Raw genomic sequence first — 17,335 nt, forward strand, 5'->3', positions numbered from 1 at the left:
GAGAGAGAGAGAAAGAGAGAGAGAATGTGTTCCCTTGGTATCAGGAACTGACATTGAACCTCTAAAGTCTGCCAAATCCCTGGCTTGTCATGTTGGGAGACTTTCTGTTTTATTAAATTCCATTTTCGTATTTTAGCAATCTCTTCTTACAACTTTAGTGTGCAACATCAGCATAAAGATTTATCAATTTTTATTTATTTTTGGATAATCTTATACATGTTTGCAATGTATTGCAATTATATTGGTCTCCCTACTACCCCTCCCCATTTTGTGTTTTATTCTCCTCCTGCTGACTCCCTTCTTAAATAGTTTCGTCAGTGTGTGTGTGTGTGTGTGTGTCTGTCTACATGTGTGCCTGTGTGGATGTGTGTGTTTGTCTGTGTGAGTGTGTATGTATGTGTCTGTGTGTGTGTGTCTGTGTGTGTGTGTCTGTGTGTACGTGTGTGTTTGTCTGTGTGAGTGTGTATGTAGATAGCCACAGCTCCTGTGAATTCATTGTTGCCATACCATGTCATATCCTAGAGACAGCACTTCATTACACTCATCTCTCTGTCATCTAGCTCTTACAATGGTTCACCTCCTCTAACATAATGCTCCCTGGGCCCTGAAGGAGGTTGACATAGATACTCATTCATCACCAAGTACTCAAGAGTCACTTATTCTAGAACCTTGCTTGTCCATGAGTATCTGCTTTAACTACTGTTGGCTGTAAAAGCAATCTCTGACCAAGGCTAGAACTGCACTAGTCCATATAGAAATATAAATACTTAGAATGCAGAGTGACTACGTGTCCATTTAGCAAAACATCAATAAAAGAATCCCCCCTAGGGCCTGTCACATACCTAGACATAAGCTTTTGGCTAAGTTTACAGTACCAAGCATGTATTTCCTCCTTGTCTAGAATTTTACAATATCCTTATTTTATAGGTTTTATTATTCATTAATAATTTGTATATATATATATATTCATTTATGGGCTAAATATATATAACCATATATGAAATATGTGTACATAAATATTTATTTCATATCTATTTAGCATATAAAATAAAATATATTGTTTTATGTAGATTTTGTTGCTCACACACTTAAGCATCTCATCTCATTGAAAATTATAGATATCTAATTTCATCATTTATAATTTTTTTCTTCCTTGTTTTCCTCCTCTCTTCCTATTCCTTTACTATTTATAAAATAGAGGCATTTATTTTCTCTAGGTTCTAGCTCTGCTCTCGAGTCTTTTGCTGTTCCCCTTGTGTGAGTGTTCAGTGCACAGCTGTAGGCTTGCTTCCTCACCAACTACTCCAGGTGCTTTCCTCCCCTCCCATTTTTCTCTAAAAGCATTTTTTACTGTGTTCTTCACAACTGCAGCACTTCTAGACTCACATATTAGACACTTCATTATTGTGGTGATGATCTCTCATCTGCCTATCACTATCAATCTAGTATCATCCATCTATATATCTGTCTGTCTGTTGTCTGTCCGTCCTATCTATCTATCTATCTATCTATCTATCTATCTATCATCTATTTATCTATCATTATCCATCTGTTTATCATCAATTATTTTTTATTTCTGCTAATGCTACCTTCCCTAGTCCCTCTGTGTAACAGGTAATTTTTTCCTGCTACTTTTTTTGTCTTTTAAATTTATGGGTATTCTCCCTTATTGAATGTCTGTGTACATGTACATACTTAGTGCCAACACAGGCCAGATAGAGTGCCTTATTCCCTAGAACCAGAATTATAGATGGCTGTGAGCCACCATGTGGTGGTTGGAATAGAACTAGGTCCTCTTGAAGAGCAACAAGTGCTCTTAACCACTGAGCCATCCTTCCAGCCCATTATTATTTTCCCCTTTTATATTTACAGTTGTGGTCTTACTCCTTACATTTTTACAGATACGTAACATGTTCTCTATCAGGTTTTTTAAGTGAATGGATAATGAATGATTGAAGGAATAAATGAACACATAGTACTTGTTATTTTGCCATATTACTTACTTGCTTATAAATTCTAGATTGCTAATTGATAGAATATGAATATATATCATATGGTTAATAAGTCAATAACTGTGACAGTTCTGGAATTTTTCCCTTTCTGTTAACTAACAACTTGGTGTTGCTATAATTCCTTTGGATACTGGTGGAAGAGGGGAATTCTTAGCTGACACAGATGACCTTTACATTTATGACTATGATACTCAATGTAGTTTTATGTCTGAGCTGGTCTTCCTTGCCCCTTTAAGTAGGGGACACAGAACTGCAAGAGGATGTGCATTTAAAGTAGATTTGTATAGCAATTGGGAATCCCATGCTGTGTGGTCAACATCATTTACAAATGGACTGCAAACCAACCTGATTATTAGTGAGTTTTATAAAAACTTTGCCCTTATTATGTAAAATAGTCACTTGCCCTATGCAGAGTGAGGCTATTTGATATTTAATTCTCCTGAAAGTACAGTTTGGACAAAGGGTAGTCAATGATTGGATCCCATCATATATGGATGCCAAAGCATGAAAGATACATGAAGAATATTCTATTAACATTCTATTAACACAGTCTCTGTTAGATACATCACAGGATTCTTCTAAAACCATTTTATAGTTATAAGTTTTTAATAGGAGAATTTGTGTTTTAAATTTATTTTCACTGATAAATAAACATGAATTTATGGATTTTAAAATATATGTATGATAATATAACGAACCATTATTGTTTAAAATACAGTAATCTTGAAGATCAAATGCTGTTTGGTTGTTTATGCATTGACTTTATTTTAGATTGGTTAATTCCTTTTATTCATTTACACAGACTTCTTTTTTATTACATAGTTCATTTCCAAATCATTTCTCCCTGTTTTATATTGTATTTTAAATACAATATATTAATAGTTAATGAATATTAACTATTGATGAAGTTCAGAGCTCTATTATTTCAACTTTATCTTAACTTCAAGCATATGATCACTTAAAGGCATGATAAAAAGCTGAAATGAAATAATTACAAAAGTAGAGAATACACTCAAAAGAGGGGATACAGCACTAATGCACTCAAAATTAAAATAATCAAAGCCTGACCTCAATGAACATAATCCACCACACTGGATACTCAATTTCATCCTTCATCCACCTTTCAGGAAGCTCAAAAAGCTAGAGGTCTAGCGTGTGACTTTGTGTGCATGTGTGCATATGTGTATTAATGTGTGTGTACATGTGTTTATATGACAAAATGTGTGTGTGTGACTGTGTGTGTAACAGTGTGTGTGTGACTATGTGTGAGACAGTGGGGAGCAGTGTGTGTGTGTGAGAATGTGTGTGTGAGTGAGACTGTGTGTGTGAGAGACAGTGCATGTGTGAGAGTGTGTGTGAGAGACTGTGTGTGAGACAGTGTGTGTGTGAGACAGTGTGTGTGAGACTGTGTGTGTGAGACAGTGTGTGTGTGAGAGACTGTGTGTGTGAGACAGTGTGTGTGAGACAGTGTGTGTGAGAGACAGTGCGTGTGAGAGACAGTGTGTGTGTGAGACTGTGTGTGTGAGACAGTGCATGTGTGAGACAGTGTGTGTGTGAGAGACTGTGTGTGTGAGACAGTGTGTGTGTGAGACAGTGTGTGTGAGACAGTGTGTGTGAGACAGTGTGTGTGTGAGACAGTGTGTGTGAGACAGACTGTGTGTGTGAGACTGTGTGTGTGTGTGAGACAGTGTGTGTGAGACAGACTGTGTGAGTGAGACTGTGTGTGAGAGACAGTGTGTGTGAGAGACAGTGCGTGTGTGAGACAGTGCGTGTGTGAGACAGTGCGTGTGTGAGAGACTGTGTGTGTGAGACAGTGTGTGTGAGACAGTGCGTGTGAGAGACTGTGTGTGAGACAGTGCGTGTGAGAGACAGTGCGTGTGTGAGACAGTGCGTGTGTGAGACAGTGCGTGTGTGAGAGACTGTGTGTGAGAGACAGTGCGTGTGAGACAGTGCGTGTGAGAGACAGTGTGTGTGAGACAGTGTGTGTGTGAGGCAGTGTGTGTGTGAGACAGTGCGTGTGAGACTGTGTGTGAGAGACAGTGTGTGTGTGAGAGACTGTGTGTGTGTGAGACTGTGTGTGTGAGACAGTGTGTGTGTGAGACAGTGTGTGTGAGAGACAGTGCGTGTGTGAGACAGTGCGTGTGTGAGACAGTGCGTGTGTGAGACAGTGTGTGTGTGAGACAGTGTGTGTGTGAGACAGTGTGTGTGTGACAGTGTGTGTGTGTGAGACAGTGTGTGTGAGAGACAGTGTGTGTGAGAGTGTGTGTGTGAGACAGTGTGTGTGTGAGACAGTGTGTGTGTGAGACTGTGTGTACGTGAAACAGTGTGTGTGAGACAGTGTGTGTGTGAGACAGTGTGTGTGTGACAGTGCGTGTGTGAGACAGTGCGTGTGTGAGACTGTGTGTGTGTGAGACTGTGTGTGTGAGGCAGTGTGTGTGTGAGACAGTGCGTGTGTGAGACAGTGTGTGTGTGAGAGACAGTGTGTGTGTGTGAGACTGTGCGTGTGTGAGACAGTGCGTGTGTGAGACAGTGTGTGTGTGAGACTGTGTGTGTGTGAGACAGTGCGTGTGTGAGACAGTGCGTGTGTGAGACTGTGTGTGAGAGACAGTGTGTGTGTGAGACAGTGCGTGTGAGAGACAGTGCATGTGAGAGACAGTGCGTGTGTGAGAGACTGTTTGTGTGAGACTGTGTGTGTGAGAGAGACTGTGTGTGTGAGACAGTGTGTGTGTGAGACTGTGTGTGTGAGAGAGACAGTGCGTGTGTGAGACAGTGCGTGTGTGAGACAGTGCGTGTGTGAGACAGTGCGTGTGAGACAGACTGTGCGTGTGTGAGACAGTGCGTGTGTGAGACAGTGCGTGTGAGAGAGACAGTGAGTGTGAGAGAGACAGTGTGTGTGAGAGACAGTGCGTGTGTGAGACTGTGTGAGTGAGGTATATACTTGTGGGTATATACATATGTGTATGCAGGTCAGAGATCATTGTCAGCTGTCTTTCTGGGCTATTCTCCACTTATATTTTTGTGAAAGGTTCTCTCTCTCTCTCTGTCTCTCTCTCTGTCTCTCTGTCTCTCTCTCTGTCTCTGTCTCTCTCTCTCCCTCCCTCCCTCCCTCTCTCTCTCTGTCTCTCTCTCTGTCTCTCTCTATCTCTCTCTCTGTCTCTGTCTCTCTCTCTCTGTCTTTCTCGATTGCTCGCTCTCTAGCTCCGCCTACTGTTTTACCTGCTCTGACTGAGCAGTGTATTATACAGGACCTACCCACTTTGCATGTCTGTCCCATCCTACTCCGAGCACTGAGGTTTTAAATACTTCCTTCCACTCGCAAATTCGTTCAAATGTTTTTTTTTTTCATTTTACATACCAACCCCAGTTCCTCCTCCCTCTCTTTCTCCAACTCCCTCCTGCTCCCATCCCACCCCCATCCATTCCTCAGAGGGGGTAAGGCCTCTGTTGGGAAGTCAACAAAGTCTGGCATACCCAGCTGAGGCAGGACCAAGCCCCACCCCCCTTTGTATCAAGGCTGAGCAAGGTATCCCGCTATAGGGAACGGGCTCCAAAAAGCCAATTCATGCACCCAGTATAAGTCCTGGTCCCACTACCAGGGGCCCTGCCAAAAGATCTAGTCACATAGCTGTCACCCACATTCAGAGGGCCTATGTCCTATGCAGGTACCCAAACTGTTCACCCAGAGGCTTTGAGCTCCCACTTGCTTGAGTTTGCAGTCTCTGTGGTTTTCCCACTCATGGTCTTGGCCCCCCTTGCTTATATAATTCCTCCTCCCTCTCTTCAGCTGAACTCCAGGAGCTCAGTCTGCAGTTTGACTGTGAATCATTGTATCTGCTTTCATCAGTTCTAGATGTAGGTTCTATGATGACAATTAGGGTAGTCACAAATCTGATTGCAGGGGAAGGCCAGTTAGGAGTCTTAGCTAGAGTCATCTTTGTGGATTCTTGGGAATTTCCCTAGTGCCATATTTCTCCCTAATCCCATAATGGCTTCCTCTATCAAGTTATCTCTTTTGTTGTTCTCCCTCTCTGTCCTTCCCCCAACTTGGGAATCTCTCATGTTCCCATCTCCCATCCCCCTCCTTTCTACCCCCACCTTCAAGCTTGCTCAGGAGATCTTAACCATTCCCAAATTTTGATGTAAGTATCAAGGATCAAACTCAGGCACTTTACATGACAGGAACTTTACTTGCTGAACCATCTATCCAGCCTTTAGAAAAAACATTCTTAAGCATAGAATCAATCTTTTAGATTTATATTTATCTATGTTCATGTAGTTCACAACCTGGCATGTTATAATTGTTTAAATCTGGCTTTGTGGGAGCCTAGGCTGTTTGGATGTTCACCTTACTAGACCTGGAAGGAGGTAGGTGGTCCTTGGACTTCCCACAGGGCAGGGAACCCTGATTGCTCTTCGGGCTGATGAGGGAGGGGGAGTTGATTGGGGGAGGGGGAGGGATATGGGAGGCAGTAGCGGGGAAGAGACAGAGAAATCTTTAATAAATAAATTAAAAAAAAAATTAAAAAAAGAAACAAAATAAGATTTATGATATTAATAGCTAGGACTAAATTGACTTCTAGAAAGACCTGGCCAATTAGCACTTATCAGGGAAAATTCTAAGTGCCTATATCTAAAAGGTTTCCCTTATGTCTGCACTTGGTGCTACTGGATCCCTTTGTCCCTCTCCCCAGTGTGGCCACACTGAATAAATATTTTCCTGGTTTTTGCTGGAAAAAAACTGTTATTTTAAATATTATTTTAATTATTTGAGAATTTAATATATCCTTCTCATATTTACCATCTCTCTTTCCCCCAATTCCTTCCAGATCTACTCAAGTCACCCTACCCACTCAACTTTTTGAACACTTTCTATTTTTTAAAAAATATTGAGTCCAGTTTCTGTTACCCAATTGCTCTTGGGTGTGGGGCTTGCTCTGGAGTGGTGCCAATATACAAGGAGTCACACTATTAAACAAAACCGATTCTCCCTGTTCCAGAAGATATCAAATCCCAAATAGTCCTTCAGCTAGTGGTGTCCACCTTCCTCACTCCATGCTAGGATTTTATTTGACTAGAGTGTGCACAGGCATTGTGCATGCTGTCACAATCACGGGGAGTTCATATGAGCATCTGCCCTGTGGTGTCCAGAAGACACTGTTTCTTTGTAAGTACCTGTCATTTCTGGCTCTTACAATTTTTTTATTTCCTCTTCCCTGAAGAACCTGGAGCGTTATGGGACAGGTATGTGGCATAAACGTCCCATGTAGGCTTAAACACTTCAAAGGCTCTTATTCTCCACATAATGCCCAGTTGTAGGTCTCTGTGTTCATTGACATCTTTTGCCAAAAGAGGGAGAATTTACTCTTGCAAGTTGTCTTCTGATTGTTGCATGCAGGTAGCATGTGCCATTTTATCACTCACACAACTAAATGTCATAAAACATTTTTAAAGCACAGTAATAGTTCTGTGGTATTTCTTGGAGATTAAATAAAGGTGTTTCAAGATGTTTTCAACAACGAATTAATGTCTGTTGGCTCCGATACCTGTGATCTACATTGCTGATCTTTGAATGTGTATTAGATCCCAACTTTTATTTTAAATTTCTTTTGTTTCATTTTTTACATATATGGATGCCTTTCTTGCAGTAATGTTTGTGCATCATATGTTTGCCTGGTACCAGGGGTGCCAGAAGATAGCATTAGATCCCCTGAAAATGGATTAATGGACAGTTGTGAGCCACCATGTGTGTGCTAGGAATCAGCCCAGTGTCCCCGGGAAGAGGAGCAAGTGCTCTTAACCCCTGATCTATCTCTCCAGTCCAGATTCTAACTTTTAAAAACCATTCTTTACAAACTCTGCCTAATATCTTTTAAACTCAACATGGGCATTTGCCTATAAGGCTAAGATGAAAGAATTTGTGTTTAAACCTCATTATACATTTGGGCATATTTCATACGAAGGTTTTTTTCTTAAGCTTTGTGTGATGCCCAAATTATTAGTTCAGAATTCTCTTTTTTATAATTTGTGCTTATTCCTTTCATTAAACCCAAATGGGATCATTGAAACCACCAAAGAAGTTCTAGATAGTAAATCCAAAATAAGACTGGGTCCAAGACTGGATATTTAGTCAAAAGTGCTCTTAAGTTCCATACCAGTTTGGCAGCAAATGGCTACAAACCTGACAGTGTTGAACCTATTTGTCAGTCCACCAAGTATCTCTCCCTGGAGGTAACAAGTGTAATTATAATTAACATAATTAATAAAGAACACTTAGGTAATTTTTCTAACAATAATTAAAAGCCACTGTAGAATCATTAGCTTCTCAACCCATAGTCATAGAAAAGATAAGCATAAGTTCCAGGAATTCTGTGTCCACGGGCTTTCTGTTAAAAATGGAACCGGCCCTAGAGCAGTCTCCTGTACATGTGCTCTAAGCAAGTAGTGACTGCGGCATTGTTTTGCATGCATTGCTTTCAGTGGATATAACTGAGGAAGTTAATAATGCTCCAGAAGCAGTGACAAATCTTTGAATCACAATTATTCATATGTACCCAGCGTATTGAGTTTCTCAGTCAGAAATGGTTACGGCATGCATAATTGTCCATGACTATTCCAGTAAAGTATATCTGCAATTAATAGTTAGCTTGGAGACTAATTTCACTATTATTTTTATAAGTAATTAAGCTTTTTAAATGTGCATAAGAACTTGGGAACAAGGAAAAGTAGAAAATCACTTTTGAGTTTTAATAGCATTTTTCTATTTAAATTGCTTTCTTTTTTATACACTTTTTATTGATATTTATTGAGCTCTACATTTTTCTCTGCTCCCCTCCCTGCCTCTCTCCTCCACCCTTCAATCCTCCCCAAGGTCCCCATGTTCCCAATTTACTCAGGAGATCTTGTCTTTTTCTACTTTCTACTTCCCATATAGATTATATCTATGTAAGTCTCTTTTAGCATTGTTGTCCAAGTTCTCTGGGATTGTGGTTTGTAGGCTGGCTTTCTTTGCTTTATGTTTAAAAACCACCTATGAATGAGTACATGTGATAATTGTCTTTCTGTGTTTGGGTTACCTCACTCAAAATAATGTTTTCTAGCTCCATCCACTTTCCTGCATAATTCAAGCGGCTGTTATTTTTTTCTGCTGTGTAGTACTCCATTGTGTAAATGTGCTACATTTTTCTTATCCATTCTTCAATCAAGGGACATTTAGGTTGTTTCCAGGTTTTGGCTATGACAAACAAAGCTACTATGAACATAGTTGAGCACATGTCCTTGTGGCACGATTGAGCATCCTTAGGATATATACCCAAAAGTGGTATTACTGGGTCTTGAGGAAGGTTGTTTTCTAATTTTCTGAAAAATTGCCACTCTGACATCCAAAGGGGTTGTACCAGCTTGCAGTCCCACCAGCAATGCAGAAGTGTTCCCCTTTTCCCTACAACCTCTCCAGGATAAATTGGCATCAGCGTTTTTGATTTTGGCCATTTTTACAGGTGTGTGATGGAATCTCAGAGTTGTTTTTATTTGCATTTCTCTGGTGACTAAGGATGTTGAATATTTCCTTAAGTATCTTTCAGCCATAAAATTGCTTTCTTTTAAAATAATCTCTCATTGATACATAAAATTTGTATATATTTATATGGTACCCTTCAGTGTTTAAATACATATATACAGAGAATGGTATTAAAATAATAGAAATCATGTCTCTCTCCTTAATATATTCATATCTTATGGTAAACATATTCAAAACCCTCTTTAATCTTGTTTGTAATGTGGAGCACAGTATCATGCTGCTTGAGCAACACACTATGCAATAGCTCATCAAGGCTTATTGCGCCATCCCACCCATGGCCACCTAAACACTAGCAAACCTTCACCCACCCCTTCCTTCTCTCCCATTGCTGGTAGCCATCTTCTTCTCTCAACTTCTGTGAGAGCAACTGTTTCGGATTCCACACAGGAGCCAAGGACATGAAGTGTTTGCTTTCCATGCCTGATTTCCAACTCTTGACTATTGAGAATAACCTGCTTATGTTCCTGGAAAGCTAATTCCTTTTCCCGAGTCATCTCAGTGTGCTTCCAGCCCTGCTGTCATTGGAGTACTCACCATGTCTGCAGCATCATGTTCCTTATTATCAGAAAGTCGGGTTTCCTCTCCAGGTAGTTGTACGAGGTACACATTATATGGGAACATCACAATGTGTTCCCTTCTGCATTTCTGTAGCAAGAATTCTTAGATCCTTTTCTAAAGTTTGTCTGAAGTGGGAATCAAAGCCTTTGCTTCTTCACAGGGATTAACATGCCATCTACATGTTTTGGAACTCTTCAAATCTTTGAGGTGGTGAAGGATCACAAACGGAAATTCTTTATACTTGCTGCAAATTTTCCTTTACCAATTCTGATTACACTTTTGACTTATCTTTTCCCAATGTAATAAGCATGGTTTTTCTTTTTTTTTCTTTTTTCAACTGTCATGTAAAATATATTTTATGTAATATCTAATCCCACTCTACAACTTAACCAGAATGTGGCCTTGGTGAAATTACATACTCAGAATGAACCACTCTCTGTAGCATAGGGCTGTTGTGGAACTGTACATAGTGTGCAGCACAAAGTCTCTTGTGCAGGTCTGTAGGAACTGTTGGCTCTAGGACTGCACTCTCATGGCTCATAGCTTCTATTTCTTCTCAAACCCCTTCCCTTCTTCTTCTTTTCTAGAAGGCTTTGTGAAACATAACTGAACATATTTCCTGGGGGAAAAAAAACATCCTCTATTCTATACAAATCAGGTGACAAACTTAGCGATGTTTGAAAGACCAACCACTTTGAAGTCAGGAAAGAGGTAAAGGAAGTAGATCTGGGGCTTCTACAGTGTCAGTGTCTGATCACTGACTGTTGTAAACAGTTTAATATAAAATGTTCTGTAGAAACAAATGCCCCATTGGTGCTGAAGGACAGGAAATGACACATTATTAGAGTAAAGTTACAAATGCTAGCAGTTATTCAAGCAATGTGGCTGAGTAATGCTGTGTCTCAGAAAGAATGCTTGGGGAAAACGAATTTCTGAAAAACTGACTTCTCTGTTTCTAATGTGCAAAGCATGCTGTATTCAGGCCAGGAAAGTTTTTTTTTTTTTTTTTTTTCTGTGACTCTTTGTACCTAAAGGAGCACACTGAGGGTATAACCACTTGACAGCTACCTTCCCAAAGCAGGGGACTAGGTGGACGCTGTCTAAGAAAGTCTCATTTGTTTTCTTCAGTTGCTGATTGTGACTTTGAAGCAAACAGCTGTGGGTGGTTTGAAGCCAGTGGCGGTGACGATTTTGACTGGACATGGAGCTCCCAAAGCGGTCTCTCTGCTGATTTTGAGCGGCAAGCCCCACCTGGAGATCACACTCATGGCACAGCTCAAGGTAAAATTCTAGAGATGCTTTGAACTCTTCTATAGACTGCTGGTTGTATCTTAGAGGCTTAAGACCACAGCATGTGGGATGACACTGACAACCCATTGTGCCATCTGTAATAAGTGATTTCTTTATGGGTGATATGACTGGAATTGATATATTTGTGCCTGCATAAACTGAAATTATTAATTGGCTAGTGCCATAATTTAATTGTGGATAGATGTACAAAGGCAAATTTTGCTATCCATGTTGACTTTTTATTGTTGTATAATTTTAATTGGACGTGAAACTTACTTGGCATAGCATTAAGAGACAGAAGAACTTTCATTGCTTCACCCAATCCAGTAGGTAAACTTAATGCTTTGGTTTTATATCTCTATAGGGCATTTCATGTTCATTTTGAAGAACAGCAGCAACTTGTTTCAAACTGCCAAACTTCAGAGCCCAACGTTCAGCCAGACAGGGCCTGGGTGCACACTGTCGTTCTGGTAACTGTTATATGATGGTAAACTGTCCTAGAGGAATGATGACTGCGGGCCTATCTCTGCACTTTCTAGCTATTCAAGCTTTACCCATGGTCACACTTTATGGTGACTACTGCATTAAATTAAAATAATTTGATTTCAGAATATATTATCAGCATTGGTTATTTTATCTTTCAAGATGAAAGGAGTGCTTCCCTTCTACCATTAGATTTGAATTTAATTAGGAGTCTCCCTGTGTTTTTGCAAGAGGTTCCAGGGTTGTAAGTAAGAGCCCTAGAGTGTGAATCTCAACAAATAAATTCTTGTAAATGGGCAGCTACAGTTACTGTAGGAAAGAAATGTGTCCATTATCAGAATTAATTAGTAATTGATGTCAGTGAAGCTTCAAAGGTGTACAGAGTTCAACTGTCTAGTCTCTCCTATAACATTTTCAATTCTTATGTTGATTTTCTTTCAGGTTTTATAACTATGGACTGTCAGTGGGAGCAGCTGAGTTGCGACTACATCTAGAAAATTCCAAGGATGCCACAGCCCTTTGGAGAGTGCTATATAACCAAGGAAACCAATGGTCAGAGACAACTGTCCAGCTCGGACGCCTCACTGAGCCCTTCTACCTGTCACTAAAGAAAGTCAGTCTGTCGGTTTATAGTGGGGTCTCTGCTATCGATGATATTCGTTTTGAAGGTTGTGCTCTTCCTCCTCCTGTCGAGAGCTGTGATGAGCCAGATCACTTCTGGTGTGGACAGACAAAGGCTTGCGTGGGAAGACATCAGCTCTGCGACCTGGTCGATGACTGTGGAGATCGCACAGATGAGATTGACTGTGGTAAGTTATTTGGGGTTTATTGTTTGTCCCCCGAGGGGAGGGTACTGTTTTTCCTCTCATGTAGTTTGGAATAATTGGTCTTAATTAGTTCACTGCTCTTTAAGCAACTAGCCAATGACTCAAATATAATTAAAAAGTTGATGTGCTGTATAGTCAGATTAACAAAACATGCCAACTTTTCCTTTATTATTAAAGATTTTATTAGTTTATTTTTATGTTTCTATTTTGTGTATGTGAATGATTATGCATGACATAGCATATGAATGAAGGCTTGAACACAACTTCCATGCAACAATTCTCTCCTTCAACCATGTGGGTGCTGAGATCAAACCCAAGTTTTCAGGCACAGTAGCTTTCCTGGCTGAACTATCTTAGCAGCCCCATGCCATTCTTCAGTAGGATTACTAACTAGCTCCCAGGGATACAACGGTAAAAATTAGTATTGAATTCCTGCCTCCATGTGGTTCACAGTCTGACTTAAGAGACAGATGATCAAGTATGTATTAATGAAATGTGTAATGGTGATTCTAACTGGAACTATGAAGGAAGATACAGTGTGACTTTACAGAATAGTAAAGTTGGACTTTCTGAGGTGATGATTTAGCTAAGATGTGAAACATGGCAAGCAAAGCTTATGTCCAAAAGCCATGAAGTAAGAGACAGGTGAAACAGGGAGTGTGTTAAGAGAGCATGAATCAGAGATGGGATAAGAAGGAGGCCTGTTAGGGGAGGCTGCTCTTTCATTTCCTCTCCGCCCAGACTAAATAATCACACTGAAACTATATTAATTGTATACTGTTTGGCCAATAGCTTAAGTGTATTTCTAGCTAGTTCTTACATCTTAAATTAACCCATTTCTATTATTTTATATTTTGTCACAAGGCTTGTGCCTACTGGCAGGGTTCTAGCATCTTTCTCCTCTGGTGGCTACATGGCATCTCCCTGACTCCTACTCTCTCTCTCTCTCTCTCTCTCTCTCATATATATATATATATATCTTCCAGCTTGGCTATATTCTGTTATGCCATTGGCTGAAAGCAGCTTTTTTTCATTTTTATTTATTTATTAATTAAAGATTTCTGCCTCCTCCCCGCCACCGCCTCCCATTTTCCTCCCACTCCTCCAATCAAGTCCCCCTCCCTCATCAGCCCGAAGAGCAGTCAGGGTTCCCTGCCCTGTGGGAAGTCCAAGGACCACCCACCTCTTTCCAGGTGTAATTAGGTGAGCATTCAAACTGCCTAGGCTCCCACAAAGCCAGTACGTGCAGTAGGATCAAAACCCAGTTCCATTGTTCTTGAGTTCTCAGTAGTCCTCATTGTCCGCTATGTTCAGCGAGTCCGGTTTTATTCCATGCTTTTTCAGACCCTGGCCAGCTGGCCTTGGTGAGTTCCCGATAGAACATCCCCATTGTCTCAGTGTGTGGGTGCACCCCTCGCATTCCTGAGTTCCTTGCTCGCTCTCCTTGCTCGCTCTCTCTTTCCTTCTGCTCCTGATTTGGACCTTGGGATTTCAGTCCGGTGCTCCAATGTGGGTCTCTGTCTCTGTCTCCTTTCATTACCTGATGAAGGTTAATATCCACTTGGTACTGAAAGCAGCTTTGTTCATTAACCAATAAAAGCAACATGTATACAGAGGATTTCCCACACCAGAGGCCCAAGGTCAAAGATCTTTGTGATCCACACTATAGAAGGATTCTTTATTTCAAAGATATTTAGGGTAGTGAAAGCACTGAAATTTGACATACGTAAATGCCAGTGAAGGAATGCTGTATCTAGTGGGTTCGAGAACAGGTTTAGGAGATTTGTTAGGGAGGATTGGAGAACTGTTGAGTTGAGAGCTGAGTCAGAGGAAGAGGAAGTACCTGCGCGGGGTTCTTTGTTTGTCTGCTTATTCAGGAATAGATAGTGAAGTGCCAAGGCTCAGGAAAAATTGTGTGGTATCTTATGATGGTCTGACTCCCAGTTTGCTGGACCTGGCTCCCACAGAACAAGTGCTTACATCAGAAAATGAGTTAGCCATTAACCATCTTATTTTGTTTACACATGTCTGAAGCAAAAATGTTTCCATAATTCTTTGATTCTGATCTTGTCTCAACATAGTTTACAAATTTTAACCTTATGTGTTTCATAAATTAGCAAGAAACCAAAGTGAAACCACCGAATGTTCAGTGCCCATCTTAAACATTGATAGTAATTTCCATATAAGCCACAATGGAAAGCTGTATGTGCATATGCTCTTTGATATACATGCTAATAAATTATATCAAAGTTCAAATTACCATCTAGCACATGAAGCTTACACAACTCTTATTTGAGTGGATAAAGTTAACTTTGAATTTTGACAGTGATAATCATATGATATATAACTTGTTTAAATCCATTTTAGTCTTTTGCAAAGACTTTAGTCTTTTTTAGCTTTTAAGAATTCTCTAAATTTTTCCTTAAGCATTCTGATATTAGTAGAACTAAGCATGGTGTATCATATTATAAAAATGTAATCATAGTATCAATGTAATTCTTGCCTACTCAAGGATGCAGAGAGATCACAGTGGCATCTGCTGAAACAGTGCCTTATTAAATATAGTCTCCATTACATATCCCAACATTCAAATTGTGTTTCCTGCAGGGTGCTTGGAGATGTGGTCCTCCACTGAAGGGTGGAGCTTCCATGGTTTCTTTTGGCATGAAGATTGAATGTGTGGAGTCAATATGCCAACAGTCAGTGTAAAAAGTTATTGGCTCTAGTGTCAATTTTCTGACAGAAACTCAGCAATTTGACATCCCCTTTGTGCTTCACAGCCACAGACTGATACCTGGGGAGTACCTGGAATGTCCCCGTTCACATCACAGCTGGCTTGATGAGTCACAATTGAGGAGCCATCAGATGAAAGCCTGTCTTCCTGCTGGCATCTGCTCACTGACTCCCTTCATTAGGTCTGAGCTTCTCTTAGGGGATGTCCGTTCAGATGACTTGTTCCTGCCCAGTTGCTTTGATTTACCTGCATTTCTACTTATTGTTTAGGGTGCTTGCTCACTTTTGGCTCCAAGAGCCGCCACTTAAATAAATAGTTAAAGACAGCTGACATTTATATTTTAAATATTAACACATAAATGGAGCTAAAATGTGAAACTACTTGTAAACTCTAAATCACGTCTCCTCAGCCCGGTTCTCCCAAATGTATATTTTTATCCCATTATTTTCTCAAAGCAAGTATCTGGCATCAACAAGATCTTTGTGTCTTGAAAAATGAACATGCTCCAAATGCTATCCTAAAAATAGAGTATTTGATTAATGAGGTCCTAGTCAATTCTTTTTAAGTTTGACTGAATGATGTCAGAAGCTTAAAAGCCCAAGTTCCCTTTGTGTAATGTAATGAGAATATCAGTTAGTACAGTAACTAAGGAAACCAGTATGCAGATTAGTCAACATACCCCAACATAGAGCTATCACATGATTCAGTTATACTACTACTGTGCATACACCTGAGGGAGTCCAAGATAGTAGATAATGGGCATTGTTATATATCTGGCTATGTTTATTCATGAGAGCCAACTTAGAGAATCAGCCTTAATGTTCTCCAAAGAAATGAATGGAAAATTAAATACTGTGCATGGCCAATGGTGTGTTGTTCAAGCAGAAAAAGGAACAAAATCATGTCACATACAGGAAGAACGATGAAACTAGAGGTAGAGGGCATCCTATTGAGTGAGATAAACTTTACTTAGGATGACAAGTATGTCATCCTTTTGGTCATGTGTGAAACTAATGGGAAATAATTTCGTTTAGAGAGATGGCACAGCAATTAAGAGCAACTACTGCTCTTACATAGGACTTGGGTTGAGATCCCTGCACCACATGACAACTCACAGCTGTTTGTAACTCCAGTTACAGAGGACTCCATACCTTTTCTAATCCTCCTAGGGTACTGCATGAATGGGATGCATATATGTATGCTTAGGCCCACACATACACATAAATATTAATAATGAATAAATGGCATGTAATGGGGACTATTAGAAAAGAGGAAGAAAATCAGAGACAGGGGAAAGTTTTTCAGTGTCTGTGGTAAGATACCATGACCAGGGATACTTTTATAAGCAAAAGTTTATTTCAGTTTACAGTTTCAGATCAGAGTTCATGACCATTGTAGTAGAGATCAAGGGAGCAGATCGGTAGTGATGGCATCAGAGCATATCTGAGAGATTATGTGCTTATCTTCAAGAAGGAGGATGAAGAAGCTCACTGGTGGGTAGCATGAGTCTTTTGAAACCTCTTAGCCTTTTACCCCTCCAGTGACACATCTCCTCCAACAAGGACATACATCCTAATCCTTTCCAAAGAGTTTTATTACATATGGACTAAGAATTCAAATATATGAGCCTATATTCTCATTCTCATTCAAACCACCACAATACACTCTGTGACCCCCTTAGGCTTGTGGTCACATCATAATATACAATGAATTTAATCCAACTTCAAAAGTCCTCATAGTCTTTCACAGACCCCATGCAATTTAAAAGTCCAAAGTCTCTTCTGAGACTCAAGGCACTCTTTTAATTGTAACTAACTCCCTTTAAAATCAAAAAACAAGTTACATAACTCTAACA

General features: G+C 40.1%; 1 protein-coding gene across 1 annotated transcript in view; it reads left to right on the forward strand.

Moving 5' to 3' along the window:
* Positions 1-17,335, forward strand: part of Malrd1 (MAM and LDL receptor class A domain containing 1) — a 616,720-nt gene that overhangs the window by 132,367 nt on the left and 467,018 nt on the right. Inside the window, exons 14-16 of the mRNA XM_041630809.1 lie at positions 11,275-11,427; positions 11,801-11,906; positions 12,361-12,728. Coding sequence (XP_041486743.1) covers positions 11,275-11,427; positions 11,801-11,906; positions 12,361-12,728 — 627 coding nt within the window. The remainder of the gene's footprint in view (positions 1-11,274; positions 11,428-11,800; positions 11,907-12,360; positions 12,729-17,335) is intronic.

This window comes from Microtus oregoni, unplaced genomic scaffold, assembly GCF_018167655.1.
Source record: "Microtus oregoni isolate MIOR12 unplaced genomic scaffold, Mior012 000035F_ref0000213, whole genome shotgun sequence".
Classification (NCBI taxonomy): domain Eukaryota; kingdom Metazoa; phylum Chordata; class Mammalia; order Rodentia; family Cricetidae; genus Microtus; species Microtus oregoni.